The following is a 24954-nucleotide window of genomic DNA, read 5'->3' on the forward strand; positions in this document are numbered from 1 at the left end:
TTTTATATTCATCGTTAACACATTTTGAAAACCATATAATTGTATTTAAAATATTTGTTATATTTGCTTATAATAATTTTAAAGTAAGGCCTCGCTTTAATCACTGTTAATCAAACTGAGCTAGTAAGACTGAGATCAATTAAACTACAAATGACCTACATTTTTGAACAATCAAGTTATTCTTGAAATGTCTCGAATGCATATGAAAAGTAAAGGCAATTTATTTGTCTTGGCAATTTGTAGTGCATTTTAAGCTCAAATCTAGAGGCTGTTTCTTATGTCGACTACCTTGGTTTAAATCGTTATGGTTGGAATTTTTGTTGGAGCGCTTTTGGGTCTGGCAAATTGTTCGTTATAGTTGCGGTTGAAACGCATTCGAAACATATTTGTATAGCAGATGAGCCACTTCAGCGCATTTCCCTCACTATTTCACTCGCACGAAGGGCAGAAAAAAATATTTGTATTTACTTTCTGGTAACAATTTGTGAAAAACGAATTCCGCACTATTTTTTCTGTTCGCAAGAGTTAAAAGTTGAAGAATAAAAAATACAAAAAAATTGGATAACGAATTACATTTGCATCGGCATGTGTTGCGCATTCAGATGGAAGCTGTATCTGTATTTGCATCTGTAAATATAATATATCTACTGGTATTTGCGTGAGTTACTTCGTTGCATAATGGGCTTTTTATGGCCACACGTTTAAATGCATTCCGTTCTACCGCTAGAAATATGTTAACCACACAAATGTGTTATTGTTACTTAGACTTGAACAAATAAACCATTCTAGATTTAGTGCAAATCCTTTTCTTAAAACGAATCAGATCTTTTTAAATGATTAAATTGACTTCTTTAAAATGAATTTTTGTTTAAATTCAAAGCGTAAAATTTCTTACTAGTTTGTTTGTAGTTTTAACAGCAAAAATTCCCAAACTTCATGGAAAATGGTTGGTCTTCTTAGTTTTTTGCCGTCGGCAAACAGCAAAAACCGATCTACTATATCATATATCATATTTTTGGTTAACAATTAAATTCTTATTTTTATTACTGATTTGCAGTGAGGACTGCGTTTCCCGATTTGGGTTGTGATAAGGGTTTATAGTGACTTGTATTCGAATTGTGTGTGTTCTGTTATAACAACTGACCTTAAGTTTGCCAGAAAATAATTGTATTTAATTTCTTACTAATAAATATATTAAAATTACTTTACTTTAAAATATCTTAATAGGTCTATATATTTTGCTAATTTATTTTTATAATTATTAATTTTATTGTCTAACTTTCCCATTCGCGAATCGGCTACTTGATAATTGAGCTTGCGCAGGTATTACGTATTCGACCCATTGCCCCCGATCTTGGAGTGTTTTATGACTTTCTGCATTGTTCCCAGCTGTCTCGTTTGGGCATCTGGATGACCGGGTGTTGTGTTGAGTTTAATGTGCCCTCGCCATGGCAACAGGTCAAAAGGCCAGAAGATGGTCACCGCGCTTGGGTAACCGGATTGAAGTGGCGTCGCCTGCAACGCACTTAAAGCCTTGCGAGTTATTAAAAAGGGAAGAGCAGGGCTCCATTGCCATGGCAGCCAATTTGCCCCACACGTAAACACCTGAGCCCCCGTGCAGCTAACTCGGCTGAAAAGCATTCAACTCCCTAATTGGATAGATTATACAGTATTTTCTGTAGCAATGTTGTCTCGTTTTGAATGACTACTCCAACTGAAAGGCGAATGCAAAACCATTAAGGGAGATGGCATCATTAGCTTAGCAAATCAACACACAGAAGCAACTAAGCAAGTCATATATGCATGGAATGATATGTTGAATGCCTTTCGGTTGCTAGGAGTCGGAACGTTTTAAAGAAACTTGGGAAAAACTTTAGCTGACTAAATGGAAGTCCAAACAAAATTTGTCAGTTCCAAAAGAATACACAAGTAAGAGCCTTACTTGAATTTCCAAAATGACTGTGCTGGTAAAAATGGTCAGCAAATTTCGAGTATATTCTATATTGTGAATACATATTAAAACAAAAATACGCATAAACACAAAGAAAAAGAAAAACCTTGAAAAAATATGTTATATACTAATATAATTAAGAAAAACCATTATTATTATAACTTACAAAAGTAATGGAAATTAATTTATGCTCTTGTTTGTTTTTGCAATAACATATAAATACTTTTTCAATGTTAAACTGAACAATTGAAACATATTTCATTAAACATTGATAGATATATCCAGACTTTAATTTATGGTGTAACATTTTATGTTATTGCGATCATTAGGCAAAATGAAATTAATGTGAATAATTTTTTAAAGTATTCTAAAACTTTTGTGAAAAATAACCTATTTAAGCAGATTAATGTTGAATAGTGGATCTTAAATTGACTCTGAAAGACTTACATTCTAGTCTTGTTAATATTTTATTTGCCTTAGCTACTTAAATGTTAAAAATCAGGATTTGACAGCCTGGCAGTTGCAGTTTTCAATCAGGTTGTCAGTTTATTACCTTAAAAGGACCGATTCTCGAAAGAATCAGGCGGCAGAAAAAGAATGTCTTTCGGGCAGATTCGCAAATTATCGGGTTTTGTTCCCCTCCGAAAAGCAACCACTAATTTTTGCTGAATTCGCTGCGCCAATCCCGGCGGATATGGGGATTCTCCGCCGGATTTTCGACGCCTTTGCGTCTGGGGGCATGCGCTGAATGTGCGCCGGGTGCGAGCGAGAGGGAGCACGGGTGCGAGCGGGATAGGGCGAGGCACCGAGGCGCGAGTAGTTATCGGTGTCCTTGGCTGGGGCACAAGGCTCAAGGCTAACCTGTTGACAAAGTGCATATTGCGCATACGCCCCGTACGGCGCACAAGTCCAACAGGTAAGCCGCTGGCGTAGGCGTTGCACATCCACCCACTCGCATCGAATACACACCGCCCCCCAAAAACACCCCCTCCCACCCACAACCTTGCCGTTGGCAATCGGACCAAGGCTGCCGAGTCGCCAATAGCAATGATCTGCGTAAATCAAGTTAGCAAAATTACTGCAAGCGGCGTTCGCACTGGATGCAATATGAAATTTATCCCGACGCCTCATTCAGCAATTGCCTTCGATAAAAATGGTCGGAACTTATTAGCGATTCAGCCAAAAATTGCACACTATGGAATGTCTGCATTTCTTATTTATTTTTATAGGTTTTCCATACGATTTATTTCCCTTATTTATCAATTTGTTTGTTTAAGTTGCCGTAATTATAATGAAGCTGAAATTAATAATTAATATAACTAAAGAACGAAACATACCCAAATTAAATCCACATTTGCCGGTGTTCATAAAGATGGTTTGTTAGCTTTTTAGGAAATATTTTATGATAAATAAATGACCCAAATTGGAAAGCAATTCTCTTCAATGAAAGTTCTGCTAGTACAGAGGGAATGAAATATTTAAAGTTTATTGGTTAAAATAAATATCAGAAAAAATATACAACATTTACAGATTGCTAGCTTACAAGTTTCAAATAAACACATAAAGCTTAAAACGATATTTTTTATCAGGAACTTAATTGTACAGATATTATTACTCATTTATTAAATGTTCTGTATAATTATTAAAAATAAACGTCATTGACATATATTTTGTTTTTAATATTTAATTTTTAGTTTGGATCAACAAATTGGTGTGCTCAGATCATAACATTGCATAATGCTTAAAATATATTTTACACACAAATATTTATTTTTTGTTTTTGAAAGTGACCATTTCTTAATTAAGTAAATATTATATGTAAGTTTTTATTGATCCATAAACTAATATGTAAAGTTCTTTATTTCTTAATAAACATATTTTATAAACTATTGAAAATAAAACTCTTTAAGGATTTTAATTGCCAAATATTTTGAATATTTAATATGGGATTCTTTTGTATCTAATTATTTTGTAATTAGGCTCTCAGAAACCATAAATTTCTTAAAAGAAAATAATGAATCAGAAAAAGTGATTCTCAAAGAAATCCTTTTGCTGCAACATCGGTTGCAACATCAGAAGAAGAAACTGAAGCCGCAGTGGACCATTATTTCCCCTAATCAGCGATTCAGCGAGCTGAGCTGCCATTTCCCCTCCGGCGGCAGCAACCCCCAAAAAAGTATTACCGTGGTATTGGTAGTGCCACTCCATCGTATCACCTGGGCGCCACGTAAGCCTGTTGCTGTCGCAGCTGCTGATGTTGCTGCTGTTGCTGCTGCTGCTGTTGTTGCTGCTGCCGTTGTGCTGTTGCTGCTACGACTGTTGCTGCTGCTGCTGCTGCTGCCGTCGTCGTCGTCGCCGTCGTCGTCATGGTCGTCGTTACAGTTACACACTTTCCACTTGTTGTTCCCGGGGGGTGAACTGGGCGCACTGGGTGGCCTTCTTGAGGGGGTGGGTCCATAGCCGAAGTGCCGAGAACCCGCCACACGAGGTGTCCTCGTCAGTTGGCCAACTGCGGAGCAACAGATGCTGTTCAACATCCAAGCCAAAAGGTTGTGCGCCTCGCAACAGCAACAGCCACAGCGAAACCAAAAAGCAACAGGAGCCACAGCAACAGGAGCAACAGCAACAGCACGGCAGCAACAGCACGGCAGCAACATCAACAGTTCAGCAGTTCGAAATCGAATACTGCAACGCTGGCCAACGTGCAACAAGTCAAAGGACAATACGTTTTTTTTTTCAATGTGTGAACAAATGTGTGTTTGTGTCGAATTACATGTAATAAGAGTATTTATTTTTTTGTGAACCGAAAGCAATGCAATAGTTATCCGAGCACCCCCATCGAATCACTCAAACTACCTGAAAGCAGCCACAAAAAGTACAACAAATCAGAACATACTTATACCTGATCTACACATCATATCTAGCCCATAATAAGCCAAATAAAGCCCTACACTGAGGACCTGACAAGCAACAGATGCTTTAACATTGATCAAAAAACCGCAGATGCCAGGGTGACTTTAAATGACAAAGCCCAGGGAAAAGAAATCATAAGCCAAAAAAGGTAACCAAAACCGAGGAAACCGAGCTCAAACGAGGCAGAAACCAGTTAAGAAGACAAAATAAACATGTAAGTAGAGAAATCCCTTTGTAACGTAAGCCAAACATCTAGGTATAACTTTTCCCTAATTTAATTTACTTGATTGGTTTTATTTATTTATTTTTTTATTTTGCGGCAATGCACTTGCATTTATTGCTAATGGCTTGAAATTGAAATAGATTTGGCAAACTCTTTGGCCGCATATGAATCTAAATCAGCAATTGTTCTTGGGAATTAACATTTCAAGCCTTAGCCTTCAATTCTATGGAAATTGGTATGCAAATGCATTTAGCAATTTTTTTACTGGTCATATTTATTTGTCTCGCCAATATTTTGTTTGGTTTGTCTCAACTCCCCTCAGAAATCCCAATTAAACTAAAATATTTATGGCGAAACACAACAATTCAATAAAAAGCAAAAAATCAACATAAATGCAACAATCAGCAGAAATGCAAGCTAAGATAAATATTAATAGCCTATTCGTTAAAATGTAGACCAAGCCAAATATATGCTTTATTATTAAATTAACACAAGTCTTCAATATTTTTAAAAACACAGTATGGCTCGAAAATCAAAGAGAATTAAATATTGTAATTGACTTAAGAAACATTAAGAGAACAGATAACAGATTTTCTCGCAAACTTACATAAGTTACAACCTTAAATTCAAATTAAACTTCCCCAGTGATTTTTACTTCAAAGCCAAAACTGATGTAAACTTTCTAGTCTCAAGGGCATTTTTGCGGAACACTTCCCAGAAATTTCGCGGGGATAAAATTATGTTTCTGCTTAAGCGAATAGATTTCCATGAAATAAATCAAAGTACATTGAGGTCATAAAATGCTGCTGCTGTTTATTTGCCAGTTCAGAAAACTTAGTTTCAAATTGGAAACAACTTACTAACTCATCGGAAACGGAAACAAGCCTCCGACATTTTGTTTAGATAGTTTTGACTTGTCTGTGAAGTTCAATTTCCAATTGCCTCACTTATATTTGCCTTTTGTTGGTTTCTCCATTCGACTTGCTGTCACCTTTGTCCAGGTAAGTACATTTTAACTGTCACAATATAGAGCGAGATATAACTCAAAACAGTCTTTACTGTATAGTAAATAAAAAATTATAGTTATGAAATTGATTTTGCATTAAAAAATGTGTAGGACTTGGCTAAAGTTATTTAGTTAAATTGAAAAACCCTAAAGTATTAGCTTATCGTAATATTGTTTGAACGAAAAGGCACATTTGGAAAAATAAAAAACCAATAAAACTATACCTTAAAAGCATCAAAATGCAAAATATATTAAAAATCTATATTCAAATAAAAATTCTTGATATATTAAATTTGTATATTCTACCGATATGACAACAATAAATTTTCTTTATTTATTTCATGTATAACATTATGTTTGGCAAGAATTTCTAGTCGTTCAATAAATACATCCAAACAGTTTTATATATATTGTGAAATTCCTGAAAATTATTCGTAGGAAATAATGAAATAAATATTCAATATTTGCCATCTCAAAACATACAAAGTTCATTAAGCTATTTAGCTAAATAACTGTTTTCACTCAATAAACACGCAATTTACCGATTGGTCTCCAAAAATAAATATACTGATTAGATGGTAGGCGTCTACTTATTTTGACAAGCAAAATTACTTATATTTGATTTGACGAGGTCTTACCGACTATTGTGTTAACTTATTGCTGCCTGCTTTTAGGCGCACCAATTGTTGAAAACTTTAGGGGTCCATTTTCCACAGCACCACCATTAACCCAGTAAAACCACCTCAACATGAGCATTGTTCCAGCCCCAAAGAAATGAGCATTTATTTATAGAACTTGTTTGCACAGACACACGCCCCGCAATGATTGAATCGACTTCGTGTGTGTGAGGGTGTGTGTGGGGGTGTGTGTGGGGGTGTGTGTGGGATGCGAGTACCAAGGTGGGCACACACGGGTTAATGGGTGGGGGGCATTTGTTCGACAATCATTTGTAAAATCAGGGACATTAGGCTCCATGATGCCTGACTGCCGACGCTTGGAGCACTGCAACAAAAAGTCCATCTAAAATATATAAATCAAATCAACTTTAGTTTAGAGGTCAATTATTTAAAGAAACAACGACTGGCTTTTCAAATGATAAAAAAATAATTTAAGCTTACAACTAAATACACAGGTGTTTTATAAAAATAAACTTGGGTATTTGTAAAAGTGCTTAAAAGTGTGCTGTGAAGAATAAAACGCAGGTTTTCGAACTTTAAATATATTATAGCTTTTTTTTGGGAATTTAAGACCCATAAAACCTACAACAAAAATAATGAAAAAACGAAAATGTATTGTAGTATAAATATTTAACCTGTCACTAGTATTAAGCCGTCATAAGCCTGCTCAAAAAATGTATATTTTATATTAGAAAAACCACTGATTAAATCCAAATTGAGTTGAAGCAAAGTAATAGATGAGAGATGTTAGGATATAGATAATCTTGGGACAGTTGAGGAGCATTACTCCCGGTGTAGCCACTACTCGGTGTAGCTTCTCTCCTGCGCTCATTAGTAGCACATTTACCGAGTACGTGATTTAGCTGCAAATGTGCAAAGGACCAAAGGACCAACGGCCCAACTGACTGACTGGCTGAACGACTGTCTCACTGGTCGTGGCATAATGATAACTGTTGCTTCTGCTTGCTACAATTCCCCGAGCCCTCGACATCCCATTCTATTCCATCCTATTTGGATTCCCAGCCCACGACACGTGTACGTCGGGGAATTCGGTAACATTTGCATTTCGGAGGCGATGCAGTTGAAGGGAACGTGCAAATGGGAAATGGGAAAAGCGGAAAAGAGAAACGGAAGTGGCTGCGATCCACTTCTCCCTGTGGAGTGACAGTTTTCCACCCACTCAAAAGTTGTAGGAACTTGGGTTTTATAACCAGGTATTTACCAGGTTTACCACCATATGTTCTTCATATTTTCATGTATACTTTAATGTTTAAGAAAGAATTTATTATCTTGAATTTTCTTAGGTCAAAAAAATAATAAAATAAAAAATAAGTAATAAAATAATTCTTGGTCTAAAAAATAATAGCTTTCTTACCTTTTAAATAATATTATATTTTTTAATCAAAATATAATTGTTCATAAATTTTTTCAGCTTATTGCATTTTGTGTTAAAAAGCTTTTCTTATTTACAGAGTTCCCATAAGCAAACTAATGTAATCTTTTTAAAGATACAATTTTTCATAAACTTTTTAGTAAGATCATTTTGATTATTTGACATATTCTTTAAGTCCAAACCCTTAGTTTAATCACCGTGAACTGTTGCATGGCCGAAAAAAGACAGTTTCTTGTCAATCGCCACTGCCCAAAAGGACGATTCCCCTGCATTGTGTCCTGAGTGACAGTATCTTTGGGTCTCCATTCAGGCGAGGGCATTTCTTTGCCGCCAGTTAACTGCCATCGATAAGTGGCAAGGCACTTCTGCAAGAATGGCTTAAACACACACACGTACACACACACACACACACACACTCGCTGGGTGGCAAACTGATCAATGGCTGTCACATTTCCGTTAGATGGCGGAGTTTCCGGTGAAAAGAAGGTTCACACAGTCCCTTCCTTCCGCTAAGCACACACCCTTTAAAATGCGAAGGAAAAACATGGGGAAAAAGGAAGAAAAAAATCACCTACCGAATTACACTTATGGTTCAATGAAAATGTTCACTCAATTACGCTTTAAGACTTAATTCTCCAAATAGAAGCAAATGTCGTTAACGGAAGTGGGCCAGTCAGTCGGCTAACAAACACACACACACACAGGCACACACTGTCAGGCAAATACCCACACTTTCACACCCGCGCACCGACAGACACAGATACAAACACACACACACACAAACTAAACAAACATATTCTTTTTATCATGGCTTCCTGATGCGCTCTCTCTTTCTCTCCCAACTTTCTCCCCTGTCCGTGTGTCTGTCTGTCTGTGTGTGTGTGTGTGTGTGAGTGAGTGCGTGGGAGTATGTGTGCCATGCAATGATGTGGTTTTCGTTTGTCCACAGATATGTCAACAAATGATTTCTGGTTAACAGTGGATAAGAAAAACGCGAAAGGCAAATACTAATAATTAAGGTTAATCGGGGGGACATTGGCAGTCAGTTGAGTATCATAACCGCAATTTTCGGTTTCCAAATTCAACGTTTCGCTTTCAAAACCACCACAACCATCGATTCTAATCGAATTTCAATCAGCCTGACATAAATCACACATTGATTGGTTTTCCCGGTTTGCCATTTGATTGTATTTCATAGGTGTGTGCGATAACTTTTGGTCTCTATGCAAACCAACTCTTCATGTAATATTGTTTAAGCAACTTGAATTCAAAACTGACAGAAGAAGTGCTATTAAAAAATAGTCTTTACTATTGGTTAATATTATGTTTTTAATCACACTATCTTACATTTGCAAAAATATATTTTTCTTTGGATATATATTTTTCTAACACATGTTTTGTACTCCAGCGGGAATGGGTGTCACAAAAAGTAGCAGACTGATCTGAAACGTTTGGGGACTTTCACTTGTCTACGGTTTGTTTTCGTTTCGATTTAATCTCTTAGAGTTCGGGGCACTTTTGGCTTATTCAACAGCTGGGCAAGAACTACAACCAACCGCAACTGACGGACCTGTGCCCAACAATTCCCATTATTGCAGCGCACCTTCCACAAATATATATAAATATATATATGTATATAAAGTGTATGCCACACACAGCTGTGCATAATAGATTTGCCCACACATACATGCAACGCGCAGCACTTACAAGTTATTATTGCCCTAGGGGAGCAGCACTCACACAGTCGCAATCGCAGGACAAGGCCAAAGTCCAGTGCCCACACAATGGTTTTCCTTTACGATTTGCAAGGGGAGAGGGAGGGGGGAGGGGAAAAGGAAAGCCCATTGAGAGGTTTGTAAGTAAGTTATGATCGGGATTTAGATTAGTACTAGTGGAAGCCCAAGACCAAGACCATGGCAACTTAATCCCCGGCAACAGAAGGCTGAGCCTCAATGTAAGCCCCAAAACACATTAGATGAATCACAACATTCAGGCGGGGTTTAAAATAACTTCAAGTTCCAGATTGATTTCTAAGTAGAATAATTTAAATTCATAGCTTTACAGCTTCTTAAATAACAGCATAGTACAATTTTAGTTTACACATCTTCAAATTATACTTCATAAATTAAGTTAGGAATTGTGGTTGGAAAGCAAATGCAATAAATATTTAATTTTGGTACTCCTTGTTCAAAATATCTCATAGCCGAAAGTATTTCTTTCAAATCTCTGGCGATTTCATGCCATTTGAATCCAATGACTACCTGACTTTGATTTGAAAGCTGATTGACATATACCGCTTGTCGTCCTGGTAATTTCATTTGTGGGAGTTCCCCATGGAACTCTCGAATCCTTTTCGCGCACCCCGAAAAAAAAATACCCAAAGTCCCGAGTAATGTTCTCGGCCCGTGCTGGTATAAATAAATAAATGATAAAATGAGGCAGCACATCAATCCACCCTGTTGTGCCGCCGGCATCCTCGAAACATGCTACAAAATGCACTCAAGCGTTACAATTCTATCGATTGGATGCTGAAAATAAACGACCAGGGAGCCACGTACATGCACGTAGGCCATGAGTGGGTTAAGCTCGCAAATGGGAGCAGCCAATGTGAATACATAAATTCCACGGCGGATCGGTTAATGACTCCTAATGGAGGCTGCAACCTAAAAATCGGTTTCAATAGTTTTTTGAGCAACAAATGGGCAAAGGTTTGCTTGAAACGATATATAATATTCCAATATTGAATGTAAAAAAAGTGAAATTGTTAAAATTAAAAAAACAAACATAAAAGCTCGAAGAAACACAGGCTAGTTGTAGCAATAAATTAATTTGTATCCCTTGCTGAGTGTATTGCAATTTTTTTGCGAGAATTTTTTTCTGTGAATGCCACTTTGTTCGAAATTTTGTAACGAATTCAACGAGGTATTACATTCTACCATTCGACTACTATTTCTCAGAGTTTTCATTAAGAAACTGAAAACTTGAGGTGATTTTTTCGGATTTTGGCTAAAATATTTTTACTAAGTTTTGCCCTCATCATTTTTTGCGGAAAACATTTTTTAATTTAATTTTCTGTGAATGCAGCTTTGTTGGAAATTCCAACGAATTCAACGAGATATGACATTTTAACCTTCGGATACTATTTCCCAGGGTTTTGATTCAAAAACCGAAAAATTTAGCAGATTTTTCCGGATTTTGGCCAAGAAATATTTTTCCTTAGGGGTAACTTCATGAATTTTTTCGAAAAATAAAATTTTTTAGCTGAGGATTGATTGAACATTTTATAACAAATTAAACGAGGTAAGACATTCCAATATTCGATCACTATTTTCTAGAGTGTTGATAAAAGAACACCAAACTAAAGTGGAATTTTCCGGACATTAGCTTTTGAAAATGTTTATTAACCTGGTAAATTAAGATCTAATATTTTGAGATACAAATGATTTTGTTAATTGATATTTTGATTTCTGTGAAAACCTTGTCACTTCACTTAGCAATAGGTTATTGTTAGGTAGGTTAAAAATATTTGAAAACTCTTTTTTGCTGTTGACTAAATTTATTTGTATTTACAATGTTAGCTTAGTTTTCCAGTTATTACTGTATTGAAATTCAGTTTGTGCAGAAAGGGGAAAAGGGGAACTTCAATGGTCCTTTAATGGGCGTTCAATTTCACGTGTGTCTGCCTTTTGGAAAGGACACAATTTCGCTGCCGAATCATTCGGCCATAAATTGCTGCCCACTTGGCGGAGCTGTAGAATGCAAACCGCAGTGGAATTAACAAGGCCCGATGCCACAAAGGCCTCGACCGAAGGCATTTCGCAGGTGCCACAGAGGGAACCGCCCGAAATTCAAGCGACAAACCGACCAACCCACCAACGCACCAACAGTCACAAAAGGTTTATTCAAGTGTGTGGCATAGAATTGCCAGGTTGAATGCATGTCAAGAATTGTAAGGGCTTTTGCCCACGTCACACCCGCCACGAAACCATCTTTCTACCTAACAAACCATACACCAACACACCACCCACCACCCATCGCCCCACGGGCATCGGCCCAAGGTCATCGTCATCAATGGCAGCTTAATAATAGCAATGCCAGCGATGACAAGACCAACGCCAAGGCTAATTACATATGAAATCCCAGCTTGACAGTTGCAACGTAAAATCGCGCCATATGTTGTTGTTAAGTTTTATCCTGCTCAAGGACTTTTCCCTGCCAAATGAAAAGGAGATGTCCTCAATCAACTCAAGGATATAAATAAATAATAAGACCGTCCATCAACAAGAGGCCAAAACATTTATAATAGCCCATTAAAGAGAAGCTTTGATTAATTCAGTGCACTTATAAAATAAAATTAAATAATACAATTTACTTACGATTGTTATATTGAATTTTATTATGTTTTAATGAATAAAGGAATTATTTAAAAGTGTGTGCTTTTGAGAGATAAGAGTAACCTGCTTTCCTTTGTTGACTAAACCATACATTATAATTACCTAAAATGAATGCTTCTGAATAAAACCAAAAAAATTCCACAAATTGCACAAACTTCAAATAAACAAGACAACTAGAAAAATATTTTAAAATTATTCCAGAAAATAACCACCAAATAATATACAGCAGAGTAGTGAAAAATTCTGGAAAATAATGTTTACTTTATCCAGTTTAATCCAACATTGCAATGCAAACCAAAAATGTTTAATCAAAACATAATAGAACATAGAAAAATATTTGCAGAACAAGAAGCATTTTTGTGGTGGGAGTATTAAATCCCTGAAGTTGAGAATGCATTTCTGTGGCCAGGAGCTAATTATAATATATCCCTGCTGCAAATTCACGGATAATCCTTCGGAGCGTGGCAACTTGTGCACCCGCTCATTTTGCGGCATGGTGTTGCAACTTGCAACAGCCATTATGCCACGGGGTTTACTCAACATAGAAAGTCGTTGAACAAACAAAAATACTGATGCCCAGCTTGTGTGTGTGCTTGGGATTCGATGTTAATTTAGATGCTGTTGCTGCCACTTTGGATAATTACAAAATGGAGACAAAACAGCTGCGACATCACATGCGAGCAACATCTGAGGAGCAGGGTCACATGTCAAATAGCAAAACATCTCATTTCATGTGTGCGAATTTGTGGATGAGCTGTGGGAACTGCCAGCCAGAACCTGTCCACATTTTAATGGGGTTCTCGTAGACCTCTCATCCGATTTGGATTATGGACAGAGAGCACTTGCACTCATAAATTTCAAATGTTTTACGGTTTTACAGCTAAAAATGTAATTTTAAATTCTTTTTATTCAAAAAGCATGGTCAAAAAATAAGGATTTGCACTTATAAATTTGAAATAACCAGTTAACATTACATTTACGGTTGATGATTTATAATACAAATTGTGTTGTATGCTTATAGCAATTGTATACATCTTATATATATATTTTAAATTACCCTCGCATATTTTTTACTCTTTCTTTTCTTTGCATATGTTTTCGTGTTGCCCTAGCTTTATTTTCACCTGGATTTCATATTTCTCCATTCGTTTGTATATTTTCGAATTTAAATTAACTTACAAAACGAAACTATGGTGACCGAAGCAAAGGGGGAAATTCCACATAAATAAAGGCTGCAATGAGGTGCAAAGGAAGATGCTGGAAAACTCACTGCAAGAATGCTTTGATTTCAATCAGCAGAACAAAGCGGCATCAATCAGTGATGAAAAGGACCTCGGTGGGGGTCATTGGTGGATGGAATCAGGACCCCATGTGCGATATGGACCCCCTTTATGGATTTTTACCGCACGCAGCTTTCCTCTGAAAGCGATGAGTTTACCATTTTAATTGTTAGCCATTTAAATTGTAAAATATTTGGGTAATTCCGATTTTCTAGGTATTTAAAATATGCAACTAACGAGGATGCGTTGGTCCAAAAAATCGGCTCTCATTTTATCTTTATTATAAATCCCCGGCATGTTTGGGTCAGCAACTCGGTGGTGGTCCTCTTTCTTGGCCAAAATGCCGCAAAATGGAAAATGCCAATCCATCATGGAAATATTTCCATCGCAACGGTGGTCCGACTTTTTGACAAAATATTTTGATTTAAATATTTTTGCGAGAATATTTTTTCTTTCGTCGGCATTGTTTGGTATTCGCTTGCCATCGCTGCATTTTTTTTTTTGTATCTCTTTTCTTAAAGCCATTTTAATTAAAAATCATAAAGTTAAGCGCAAATTTTCATTTCGATATATTTTTGAGCATGCTATTTGTGTAACGCATTCAAAGCTGACATTTCTTTGCGCTTCATCGCATTATTGCAAATTCATTTGAAATCATATCCACAGTTGAACTGCTTTTCGCTCGAACGCATTATTGCAATATTTGTTTAGGCTTTGAGAACTGAATATGAGTTGATATTTAGCCAGCAGATATTTAATTAATATGTTAACGAGATATCTGACGTAGTTTTTTATCTGAACGAAACATTTCGAGCATGGCTTATTAAAAAAAAACGCAAGCAAATACTGCAGTTCAAAAAAGCGTTTAGTACTGGGTACTATCAGGAAAACAAATAAAAAAAAAAAAGGGAAACACATCAGGAATGCAGCTCACTTTGTGCCAAGTTGTTTGCCTTTCGCAGGCCATGGGATATTGCCATTTGATTCATGTCATATTCTGGTCCCTCTGGCAAACAAGCATACACGTGCATGTGGAATTAATGTATCGGTTTCAGTATACCAGGTGGGTATATGTTTCAGCCTCTGCCTTTGTTGTCACTGGGCTGCCTTTCACTGGCTGTTCTTTTCTGGCCGCTCCGAGTGGCTTCTCTACTGATATTTGCATACGTTATACGATGTCGAGGGGCAGGGGCATGGAAAAGGACACCCAGGGACAACGGGGATCGAATGCCAGCGATACGACGAGAAAGAAAGTGACTACCCGCATTTGGAAACCAGAGGCAGCAGTTACAGTCCACGAACCACAGAAAGTTGCAACTGGACACCCACTGAAACCGAATTGTTTGCGCCAAAAATACACGAGATAATGCGGGGGTGGCAATAAAAGCATAATCCTTTGTAATTAAACAAAATAATAAACACAGCAAACGCTAAATGCAAATGCAAGCAGGTATAAGCACATGAGCGCCAATAAATATTAAATGCATAACGAATTGCAATAGAAACATAAGTAATAGAATTGAGAAAGAAATTGAGATAATTTTTGCTTTCTATATATTTTTTAATTTAAACTATAATAAACTTAGCAGAAAATATAATATAGTAGTCAAGAATAATCAAAGAAATTCAAAGTTAATTTAGCCAGTCAGCTAAAGTATTAAGAAACATAAGAATTTAAATTTAGTTTTAAAATTGTCTATCATTCTTTGCTGATAATTTTATTTAGTTGGAAAACAAAATTGTTGCTAAAAGTTGAAAGGTTGTTTTTTAATTACTAAACTGTCTTACTAAGTTTATACCCAACCAATTTAGAAATCAATGTCAAATAAAGTCTATTGAATCTATTTTCGGTATGTTAATCTGAACTGCTCGAATTCCTTCACACATTAACTTCTAATGGCGCATTTAAAATTCCTTCGATAGCGAGTTGATGTTTGCAACTGTTTATTTGCTTAGATGGTTGAGGTGTCAAGTGATTCGCAGATAACTTAATGTTTCACTCCGAGGACCTTTGTGTGTGTGTGTGTGTGTGTGTGTGTATGCATGTGTGAGTGGCTGACAGGAAATGGCATAGCGTATTGCGTGCATGTGTGTGCGTGACGCCTAAAGCGATTATTTGCTTTCACGAAAGTGTTGCATACCTTGCTGCGGAATGCGGAATGCGGAATGCCATAACGCAATACGATTGGCTTTTTTGTCTCCTTTTTTCCGTCTCCCTTTTTGCGCTTGACTTAGTTATGAAACTTTCAGCTCGTTTTAGATTGTTGCCAGCGCTTTGTGCCCCTTTTGAACAATGTTTTTCCTTGCGGCCAAACGGGCTGAACAAAAAAAATAAGTTTTGTTCGCTAATTAAAAAGGTCAACACACAAATGAGAGAGGTTGACAAAAGGGAAAAGTACGAGGTGAGCGGTAAATTAAGCTCACACAAATTGCGTCACTTTAACAGGTCCCCAATGGTGGGTTTTGCAAAACGGGCTGCTGGGTGGTTCACTTGATTGATCGATGGTGAACCACCCAAAACCCCCCGATCCACCCTCTCTACCCCGCTGATTCAATTCGCCTCTACTCATGTTGAAAATCGCGTCAACGTAAAAACAGTACCATCGCCACTCCCCAGGAATCCAGAAGAAAAAAGTGAAAAAAACAGGAAGAGGGTGCAGCAGAAAGGTCCAAAATACGAGGCCGTCGGTGGAGTACCCAGAAAAGCAGCCACCACCCATCGCACCACCCCACCTGACCCTGGTTGTTAACATGTTTCACTCCGAGCCACTGAAGGTGGGTCATACAGTACCACAGTCACACGGCAAGAAACAATAACAATATCTGTTTTAAAGCCAAAAAATCTGAGGTCTGTCTAGGAAGTCTCCATACCAGCTCGCTTTTTTTTAGAACCTATGTTAAAACATTTTTGTATATTTTAAACAGACTTTGGACATTCGTTCTTGGGATTGTTAATTCTGAAAAATTAAAAAACCATTTTAAAATCATTTAATAGATTCGATTTTTACAATTTCAGCCATCAAAATAACATTAATGCTCTTAAATAAAATTGCTAGTAATGCATACTACTATATAACCCCTTTAACATTGCAATATGAAGAATTTCAGTTTGCAATCTTAACAATTTAAAAAATATATATTTGTGAACGGTACTGCCACTAAATACAAAAATAAGAGATAAATATTCAGATTCATATTTTGTAATTTGTAGTTTAACATGTTAAACATGATTGCAATCATTTTGATAATATGAAATAAATGAAAAATTAGATATAGTGATTGTGTGACAAGTCCTTGGCCATCTTACAACTGCCTCAAGATTCTGTGGGAGTTTTCTTTCTGTGGAGGCACCCTTTGCCCTCGGATGTTCCACCTGTGGGTTGTCATACGAAAGGCAAATTTTAATGCCAACATTGACAGGCAAGCGGCATATGCGTGTGTGCGTGTGTGCCGGGGTGTGTTTTGTTGTGTTGGTGTGGCGGGCAACCGAGCGTATAAGCCAGGGGGGTGGGGAAGGGGGGAGCAGTTCATAAAAGGGGACAAAAGGAAGGGGGGAAAGCGGCAAAGGACCTCCCACGCATGACACTGTATCCAGGCACTCAGACGTCGCACAGCTTTAGAGCCAATTGTGCCAAGCTGCCTGTGTGCTCGTCCTTTTCGTCCTGCTCGTCCTGCCTTCATGTGTCTGTGTGTCTGTGTGCCTGTGTCTGTGTATTTGTCATTATTGGCAGCTTAGACGGCATACGCACACGAAATAACACACAGCAAATGCGAAAAACAAATCGAAAAAATATTAACAACTTATTTCTTTTGATTTTTTATTGGGCCATGGGCTGTTGCCACGCTTATTCAGCCAGAACTCGCTTCATCAAATTTGTTGTGCGTGTGTGTGTGTGTCTGTGTGTGACTGTGTGTGTATATCAGCTTATCTGTGTGGCATTTAAAGGCTCTCGGTGTCACCATTTTTTGTGTTTCGTGTGCCTGTGTTTTGCACTGACTTGAAATGGCCACTGGACCAGGACACGTTATCCGGTCAGCTCCATTAGAAACCGACTGGAATCGCTTTTTCGGCCAGCAACGTATATGTGTGTCACTTAAAGGCGAAATATATTTAATAAAATTGCAGAAAGCTGAATTGATACCGAGTGCCATAGAAACCGCTTTAGAATAAATACCTTTGGGAATTCTTAACCAGTTTTGAGGTTCCTCTTTTATAATAAATGTACTATATGAATAATTTTCTTATTTATTTTAAATTTCTATAAACTTATATTTTTGTGGAAGGTTTTAGAATACTTTCAATGTAAATAAAATACAGAGAAATTCTGTAAGAAGTGTTCAAAATATTAAATGGTGGAATGGCTAATATAATATACTTTTTAAAAGATTTTTAAAAGTTTAGTTTATAGTTTTTTTTTTTATTTTTTATAAAAATTTATATTTTTCTGGAAGGTTTTAGAATACTTCTAATACAAATAAAATACACAGAAATTCTGTAAGAACTGTTCAAAATATTAAATTGTGGAATTGCTGATTTAATATACTTTTTAAAAGATTTTTATTTTTTTTTATATAGTTTAGTTTATAGTTCTTTCCACAAGTTGAGTATTAGAAAGCAGAAAATATTCTACAACTTTTGGAAGCCATTAAATTCAATTGCATTTTCTGTTAGGCGGCATTTCAATGAAACCTTCTCAAGATTACCTCCGTTTTTGTCGTTTTCGCCCATATCCTGACACCTCCTTCGAAAGGAGTTCGTGTGAGGGGTGGAACCGCATGTCCTGCTCCGTCATGCATACATATGCGCTCATTTCACGCCTCGTGTTAATGGCTCTATACACACACTTATGACGCGGGGGGGTGCCAATTGAAGGGGCCGGGGTGGGGGGGGGAAACTGGGAGCGAAAATGGAGCCACAGCAAACAGGCAGGCAGGCATGAAAATTAATGATATTTTAATGTAAAAACAATACCAGCCACTTAAGTCGCATTCGTATCAATGGCCTTGTGTGGGTGCGAGTGTGTGTGTGTTGTGTGTGCTGTGTGGTGTGGGTGGGTATTTCAATTTCCAGGGAAAACTCGTGAGGCTGCGAGTTTGAGCCTTGACTAAGGCCCTAAGCCCAAAGCTGATGAGCAACCCCGAAAAATTGGTGATGGTGTAACCACCCACACGCACACATTTTTCCATTTTCCCGGTTTACCCCCCCCCCACCGATTCCTTCAAATTCCCCCTTTCGTTACGCCGGATTTGCGTCTTTACATTTTGCCCTGATACCCGGGCGTATACGCAATTCAACTTTCATACAGCCGAGTATATTAAATTCAATGTAGTTATGGCCCGCACACACAAAACACAATGGCCTCACTGTACAGTGAACTACTAACGGAACGTTCAAAAATCAAATTATTACTCTCTGATGCAACGAAAAACGAAAAAAAAAAAATACAAAATAAATATGGAATATGACTGGGCAAAGGGAAATGCTGGCTGGAATATACATTTCAAGGCTGTAATTCTTTGCTCTCGAACTGAACACCCCCCACCTGTAACCTCCCTTTCCCCCTCCCCCCTCCTCCCCCTTCCCACCCATCTTTTTTGACGATGCTTTGTTTGCCCGACCGAGTCTTTTGTTGGTCGAAATTGAAGTTGAAGCTTTGTGCAGCATTATCTGAGCATTGCCTACGGGAAAACCTTTCTACACAGGCGAAAAAAAATATAATATTTAAGTATAAAGAGAAGAGCAGGGAAATACGGCAATGCAAAAGGTCTGCCAATTAGAAATGGAAATGCAAGTAAAAAGGCAGCTTTTGCAAGGAATGCAGCTGGCAGATCGATTCATATTTCTATATAGTACATTATAAGTTAGTACTTTTTGGCTTTGCATCGACGGAAATCTGTTTTTTTTTCTTTTTAATAAAGTCCCAACTCTGGCAGGAGCTGTCCCTCGGGGCCGCTTTGAGGTGGAAACTTTGCCAAATCGGGACATGAGTTGACTGCCAAGCAAACTTCGCCCATGAGCATAAGTGTAATTAAATTTACGCGTACCCTCGGCTCTTCAGCCCCTCATCCAGATCCATCTTGAGCACCTGCCCTGGAGCCGCGGATAAACCTACACTGTGAAAAAAGTCCGAAAGCTTGAAAATGAAAAGTAAATAGAGGAGTTGAAATTCTTAAACATCTTTAATATAAGTTGCTAATAGTAAGGCATCAGAACTTTCATTCCAAGGAGTTGTATTTGAAGGTAAAAATTTTCAAATATCTTATGGGCTTGTTTTCATTGAACTTCAAGAAATATTAATATTCTACAGTTTCAGGAAAGCAAATCAATATAAATTTTGTAGTTAATAGATAGCTCACATATTTCGGTAGAGTAAATTAAATTATTTCATTTAACTCCTAATGTAAAAATTATTTATTTTTAACCATTTTAAATGAAACATTTAAGTTTTCCCAATCAAAAAATCATGTGAGTCTAAGTTTATTAGTTTATTTTTAAGCTTGGTGAAAATAGCTATGAAATTGAACCACAAAAGGCTTTCTTGAATTCTTGGAATTGGTTCAAAGGAATTTTTCTCTCTTGATGTTATGTATGTGAATTTCGCGGAAATGTCTGATAAGTCTAAATAAACCTAGCGTGTTTTCCCCCCAGTTTTGCTCCCCTTTTTTTTTTTTTTTTTTGTGAAGAGGCCTCAAAGAGCGCTTTGATTTTCTCACGCCGATGAAATCAAAGCGAATGACAGACATTAGGATTTGGGGATAAATAGGAGGCCAAAATCTCTGACAGTTGTCCTACTCCCCAAAGATTTGGCGCTAATTCACTTTGGCGCCGCGACTAACCAAATTAATTGCTGACAGTTTGGCTGCCCTTTGCCGATACGTGATTTGCCTCATATTTATTTTTTGCCACAAGCGGACGTAAATATATGCGAATCAATTACGGAAACGGATTTCAGTTTCCGGCTGCTTGACTGCGCAACGATTCAATTAAAGGGCCCCCGAAAGCAAATCGTCCATGGCGATTGACTCCGGACCAAGATGTCCCGACCCGGAGCCATATTTCCTGTCTGTGCGGGACAGGTGAGGCCATTTCCCATCACATGAAGGACGACCCGGAGGTCCTGGAATCGGAAGTCCTGGAATCGGGAGTCCCTCGGAAATGCCCCACTCGTTCGTCTGTTTCAATTTGCTTCGAACTTGTAAGGGGGGCAAGTCAAGTAGTGTGGCTCCAACTTTTCCCACACTGCCATTGACAGGCCTTTCCCCACACACACACCCCCACACACACCCCCCCACACACACACACCCCCACACACACAAACATACAAATAAAGTTTTGAAGGAAAGTCGAGCCGGGGAAAATAGAGCCCAAAAACCAAAAAAGCATTCGCATTGAAAATGCTTTGCGGCCATGTCAAAAACATTCGCCAAGTGCAATCGAACGGAGGCAAAGGTAATTGTAATTAATTTGCTAGAGCAACTGAAACTGAAATCGCAACAAAGGGGCAATCCAAGCGCCACATAAAATTGCGATTGTCGGATTGCTGGTTTTGTTTGCTTTTGGCCACAGCCAAATTGAAACTATCTCGGCATTTGTTTCGGTGAATAAATGTGAATGGGTAATGTGAGTGTTGAGTTTCTAGAAATACTTAAACTAAATTCCTGTGCATAGAATTTATTTTCAATTCAAGCGCCTTAATAAACACACACAGTCTAAAAGAGTTATATTTCAATGCCATTTGTTATCCGATTTTATTTTATTATTTCATTATTGACATTCATTTTTATTACTTTATATTTACTATTGGAAGACTAGAACCAATTTTCTCTGCTTTTTTTAAGTTCGTCCTATAGGAGTTTTTATACCCTTGCAGAGGGTATTATAATTTTGGTCAAAAGTGTGCAACGCAGTGAAGGAGACATCTCCGACCCTATAAAGTATATATATTCTTGATCAGGATCACCTCCTGAGTTGATATAGCCATGTCCGTCTGTCCGTCTGTCTGTCCGTCTGTCTGTTTCTACGCGAACTAGTCTCTCAGTTTTAAAGATATCGAATTGAAACTTTGCACACACCCTTCTTTCCTTTGCACGCAGTATATAAGTCGGAACGGCCGGGATCGGACGACTATATCCTATAGCTGTCATATAACTGAACGATCGTTAATGCCATAACTTTGGTGTTTGTAAAGTTAGGAAGTTGAGATTTTCTATAGGTTTTATATTTGGCCAATCAATCTGACCTACCGAATTTCATGAGAATCGGCCGACTATATCTTATAGCTGCCATATAACTGAACGATCGGAAATGCCATAACTTTGGTGTTTGTTAAGTTAGGAAGTTGGGATTTTCTATGGGTTTTATTTTTAGCCAATCAATCCAACCTATTAAATTTCATAAGGATCGGCCGACTATATTCTATAGCTGCCATATAACTGAACGATTGGAAATGCCATAACTTTGGTGTTTTTAAAGTTAGGAAGTTGGGATTTTTGATGAGTATTAAGAATGCATCATATGAATAATTTTGGAGTATATAATTTACAGAGTATTCTGCAAGGGTATATCAACTTCGGCTCCGCCCGAAGTTAGCTTTCCTTTCTTGTTTAAATATAATATTATCCAAAATTAAAAACATTGTTTTAAATCAGGGAATAGTTTTAATTAAGGAAAAAGTGACTTTTGGATTAAATTAATAATTATTATTTTTAGGATTATATTTTTATGTGCTTATTACTGCTACTGTTAGTAAATATTTTTGTTATAAAAATATGATTTGAAATGATTTCTTTCTACGAATGGACCAAAGAATACAGGGTGTTCTCTAAATGCAATCAAATGTTTTAATGCTAATTTTTGCAATGTCACATATAATTTCTTAAATATCTCTTCCTGAAGTTTCCCAACTCCACAAAAAGATATTTGTGTATATTGTATAAGAGACTTTATTAAGGTGGAAATACCTCTTAAATTTAGATTCTGCCATATCCTAGTAGGCGTCCCGCTGGCGAAGTCGCCGACTGCGTTCCTTTTTGTCGAGATAGGCGGTCAGCGAGGATTTGTTGGGCACGGTGATCAGGATGGGGAGCAGTTGATGGCAGCGCTGCAAAATAGGCTTGAGTCGCAGGACCGTGTCGTAATCGATGATGATCATGCCGATGTTGGGCTTCCTGTAGACCATGAGAAAGAACTGCTCAATGTCCTCCTGCAAGGTTTCTGCAAGCTCGATTTAGTTAGTTCCTTAGTAAACAAGATTGGATTGCTTTAGTCACCCACCGCTTTCCACCATCATATAGTTGCGGAACCTGTCCTTTTGATAGCCCACGCCAGCCAGTAGAAAACCGAGGGTTACCTCCTAGTATTAAACAGATTTAAAATCAATTGAGAATCTAGTTTGGAAGTATTAACCCACTGGATCTGCCATGACCGCAATGCGCAGGATATTCGCATCTTCCGGCAGTGTATTCCTTTGCATTTCGAGCAGGCTCGTCTCGCTATCGCTATCCGATCCTGCGGCCATGTCGGATGCATTTATTTCCGCTTCCTGCGTGGCCGATAGGGTCTTCTTTCCGGCCCTGTGGACCGTCATTCGAGTGGACATGGCTGCCTCTAAGTCTCTGCTCCCCAAAATTCCTGATCACACAATATTTGCTAAAGGAAAATAAAATAAATGAGACGGAAAATGACATGGTACATGGATAATCATAAAATTGTAGAACTGTAAACCTGCCAGAAAATCCAACCAAATATTCTTGTTTCTAAAAAACTTTTTAGGATTGGCATTCTTTAATATTCTATTTTTATTTTTATTATTTAAATTTTCAAGAGCGATATACAACTAAACAGTCAAACAAAAACTACAAGTTTGTTATTCCTCGAAACTAGTTTTAAAAATAAAAGAAAGCCTTTTAATAACATTTCATTTAAAACACAGCAGTGAGTTTTAAACTTGTATTTCCATGGAAAAAAATAAATTGACTGATATTGTTGTTTAAGTTATTGAAATGTTCTTACTCACATTTTTATAGACTCGAATTTATGAATCGAAAGCATGGAGTTGGAAGCCAAACTGATGAGCTTTTGAGTGGCTTCTTTGGCAGGGAGGAAATGTTTTATTTTTACAACTTTTTAATGAGTTTTCAATAATGCAAACTCTGGCAGCTTAGTCGTAAGCCATCAGACTCAATCTCAATCTCAGCGACTCATTGTTCAGCCTCATTTTGGGCGACAAAATTAGTTTTTTATTTTGCATTTTATTTTAATTATTCAGCTTGGGCCCTTCGGCTTCGGGCTCTCTGGGGCAAAATGAAGCCCCGAATGAAAATTCAATTATGACATGAGTTTGCATATTTTGGTGATGTGTGTGTCCTGGCTCTCGTGAAACTCAGTTAAAATATAAAATGTGTCTTTAAGATACTTTCTGCCCTGCTGAAACACTTATTTTTGCCACCTAATATTGACTTTAATTCGGATTATAGTTACTCAATCAACTGCCAAGATGTAAGCCTAAGTAACCCATTTATTTTGCTTAATTGATTTACTTAACTAATTACTCACTTAATGTGATTGTCCGCCCCAATTAGCCCCGAAAACTCTGAACAACAGTGGAACAGTGGTGTATAGTGTATGGACCGACTGGTTTAAGCCTTCTTTCGCCTGAAATATCATAAGCCCTTTTCAATGCCAAAACACACTTTTCACTGCAGCCTTAACTAAACTGAACTTAAGCACCCTGTTGAATACGGTAGTATGGAAATCCCTGGCATGTCCGAGAATAGGGGAATTATGTAGTGAGAGTGAGTGAATAGTGCGTTAACACAGACAAGGCCAAATCCGATTTATTGTGTGAGCCTGATGTTCGATTCAATCGGGGAATGCCAAAGTTATGAGCAGTTGGTTTTGGCCCGGCAAACGCAAAAATGCCGATTGCCTAGAGGTCGCATTCCGCAATCACATCCAAAAATTCAACCAGAAATCAAATCAGCATTGATCAATTGAATTTTGAAATTATATTGCTGTATTTATAAATACAAAACTAATAATTTATATACAAAGAAAAATACAAATGCTTAAATTCTATAAACAATGATAATTTCATTATTTGTAATTATGTGTTTAT

At 37.4% G+C, this 24954-nt stretch overlaps 2 protein-coding genes across 5 annotated transcripts in view; one reads left to right on the forward strand and one right to left on the reverse strand.

The window, feature by feature from the left end:
- The first annotated feature begins 4488 nt into the window (after nt 1-4488).
- The window catches only part of LOC108049020, a 105277-nt gene continuing 84811 nt past the window's right edge, over nt 4489-24954 (forward strand). For all 4 annotated transcript variants that reach the window (XM_017130030.2, XM_017130025.2, XM_017130026.2 and 1 more), the window contains exon 1: nt 4489-5078. Coding sequence is in view for 1 of the 4 variants with exons in the window: in XM_017130028.1 (XP_016985517.1) it covers nt 5077-5078 (2 nt within the window). In the remaining 3 variants the exon portion in view is untranslated. The remainder of the gene's footprint in view (nt 5079-24954) is intronic.
- Nucleotides 22771-23496, reverse strand: LOC108049021. Its single transcript, XM_017130031.2, has 3 exons — nt 23248-23496; nt 23112-23190; nt 22771-23051 (listed from the first exon to the last, which is right to left on the reverse strand). The coding sequence occupies exons 1-3, from the start codon at nt 23434-23436 to the stop codon at nt 22825-22827; spliced, it is 495 nt and encodes a 164-aa protein (XP_016985520.1). The 5' UTR covers nt 23437-23496; the 3' UTR covers nt 22771-22824.

This window comes from Drosophila rhopaloa, unplaced genomic scaffold (genome assembly GCF_018152115.1).
Source record: "Drosophila rhopaloa isolate 14029-0021.01 unplaced genomic scaffold, ASM1815211v1 contig_3, whole genome shotgun sequence".
NCBI lineage: Eukaryota > Metazoa > Arthropoda > Insecta > Diptera > Drosophilidae > Drosophila > Drosophila rhopaloa.

Excerpts from the sequence above, each read along its gene's own strand:
- LOC108049021 (XM_017130031.2), bottom strand. The coding sequence starts at position 23,436 with ATGTCCACTCGAATGACGGTCCACAGGGCCGGAAAGAAGACCCTATCG. Across the intron at positions 23,191-23,247 it reads TTGCGGTCATGGCAGATCCA|GAGGTAACCCTCGGTTTTCT; the intron begins GTGGGTTAATAC and ends GTTTAATACTAG. Across the intron at positions 23,052-23,111 it reads CTATATGATGGTGGAAAGCG|AAACCTTGCAGGAGGACATT; the intron begins GTGGGTGACTAA and ends TCGAGCTTGCAG.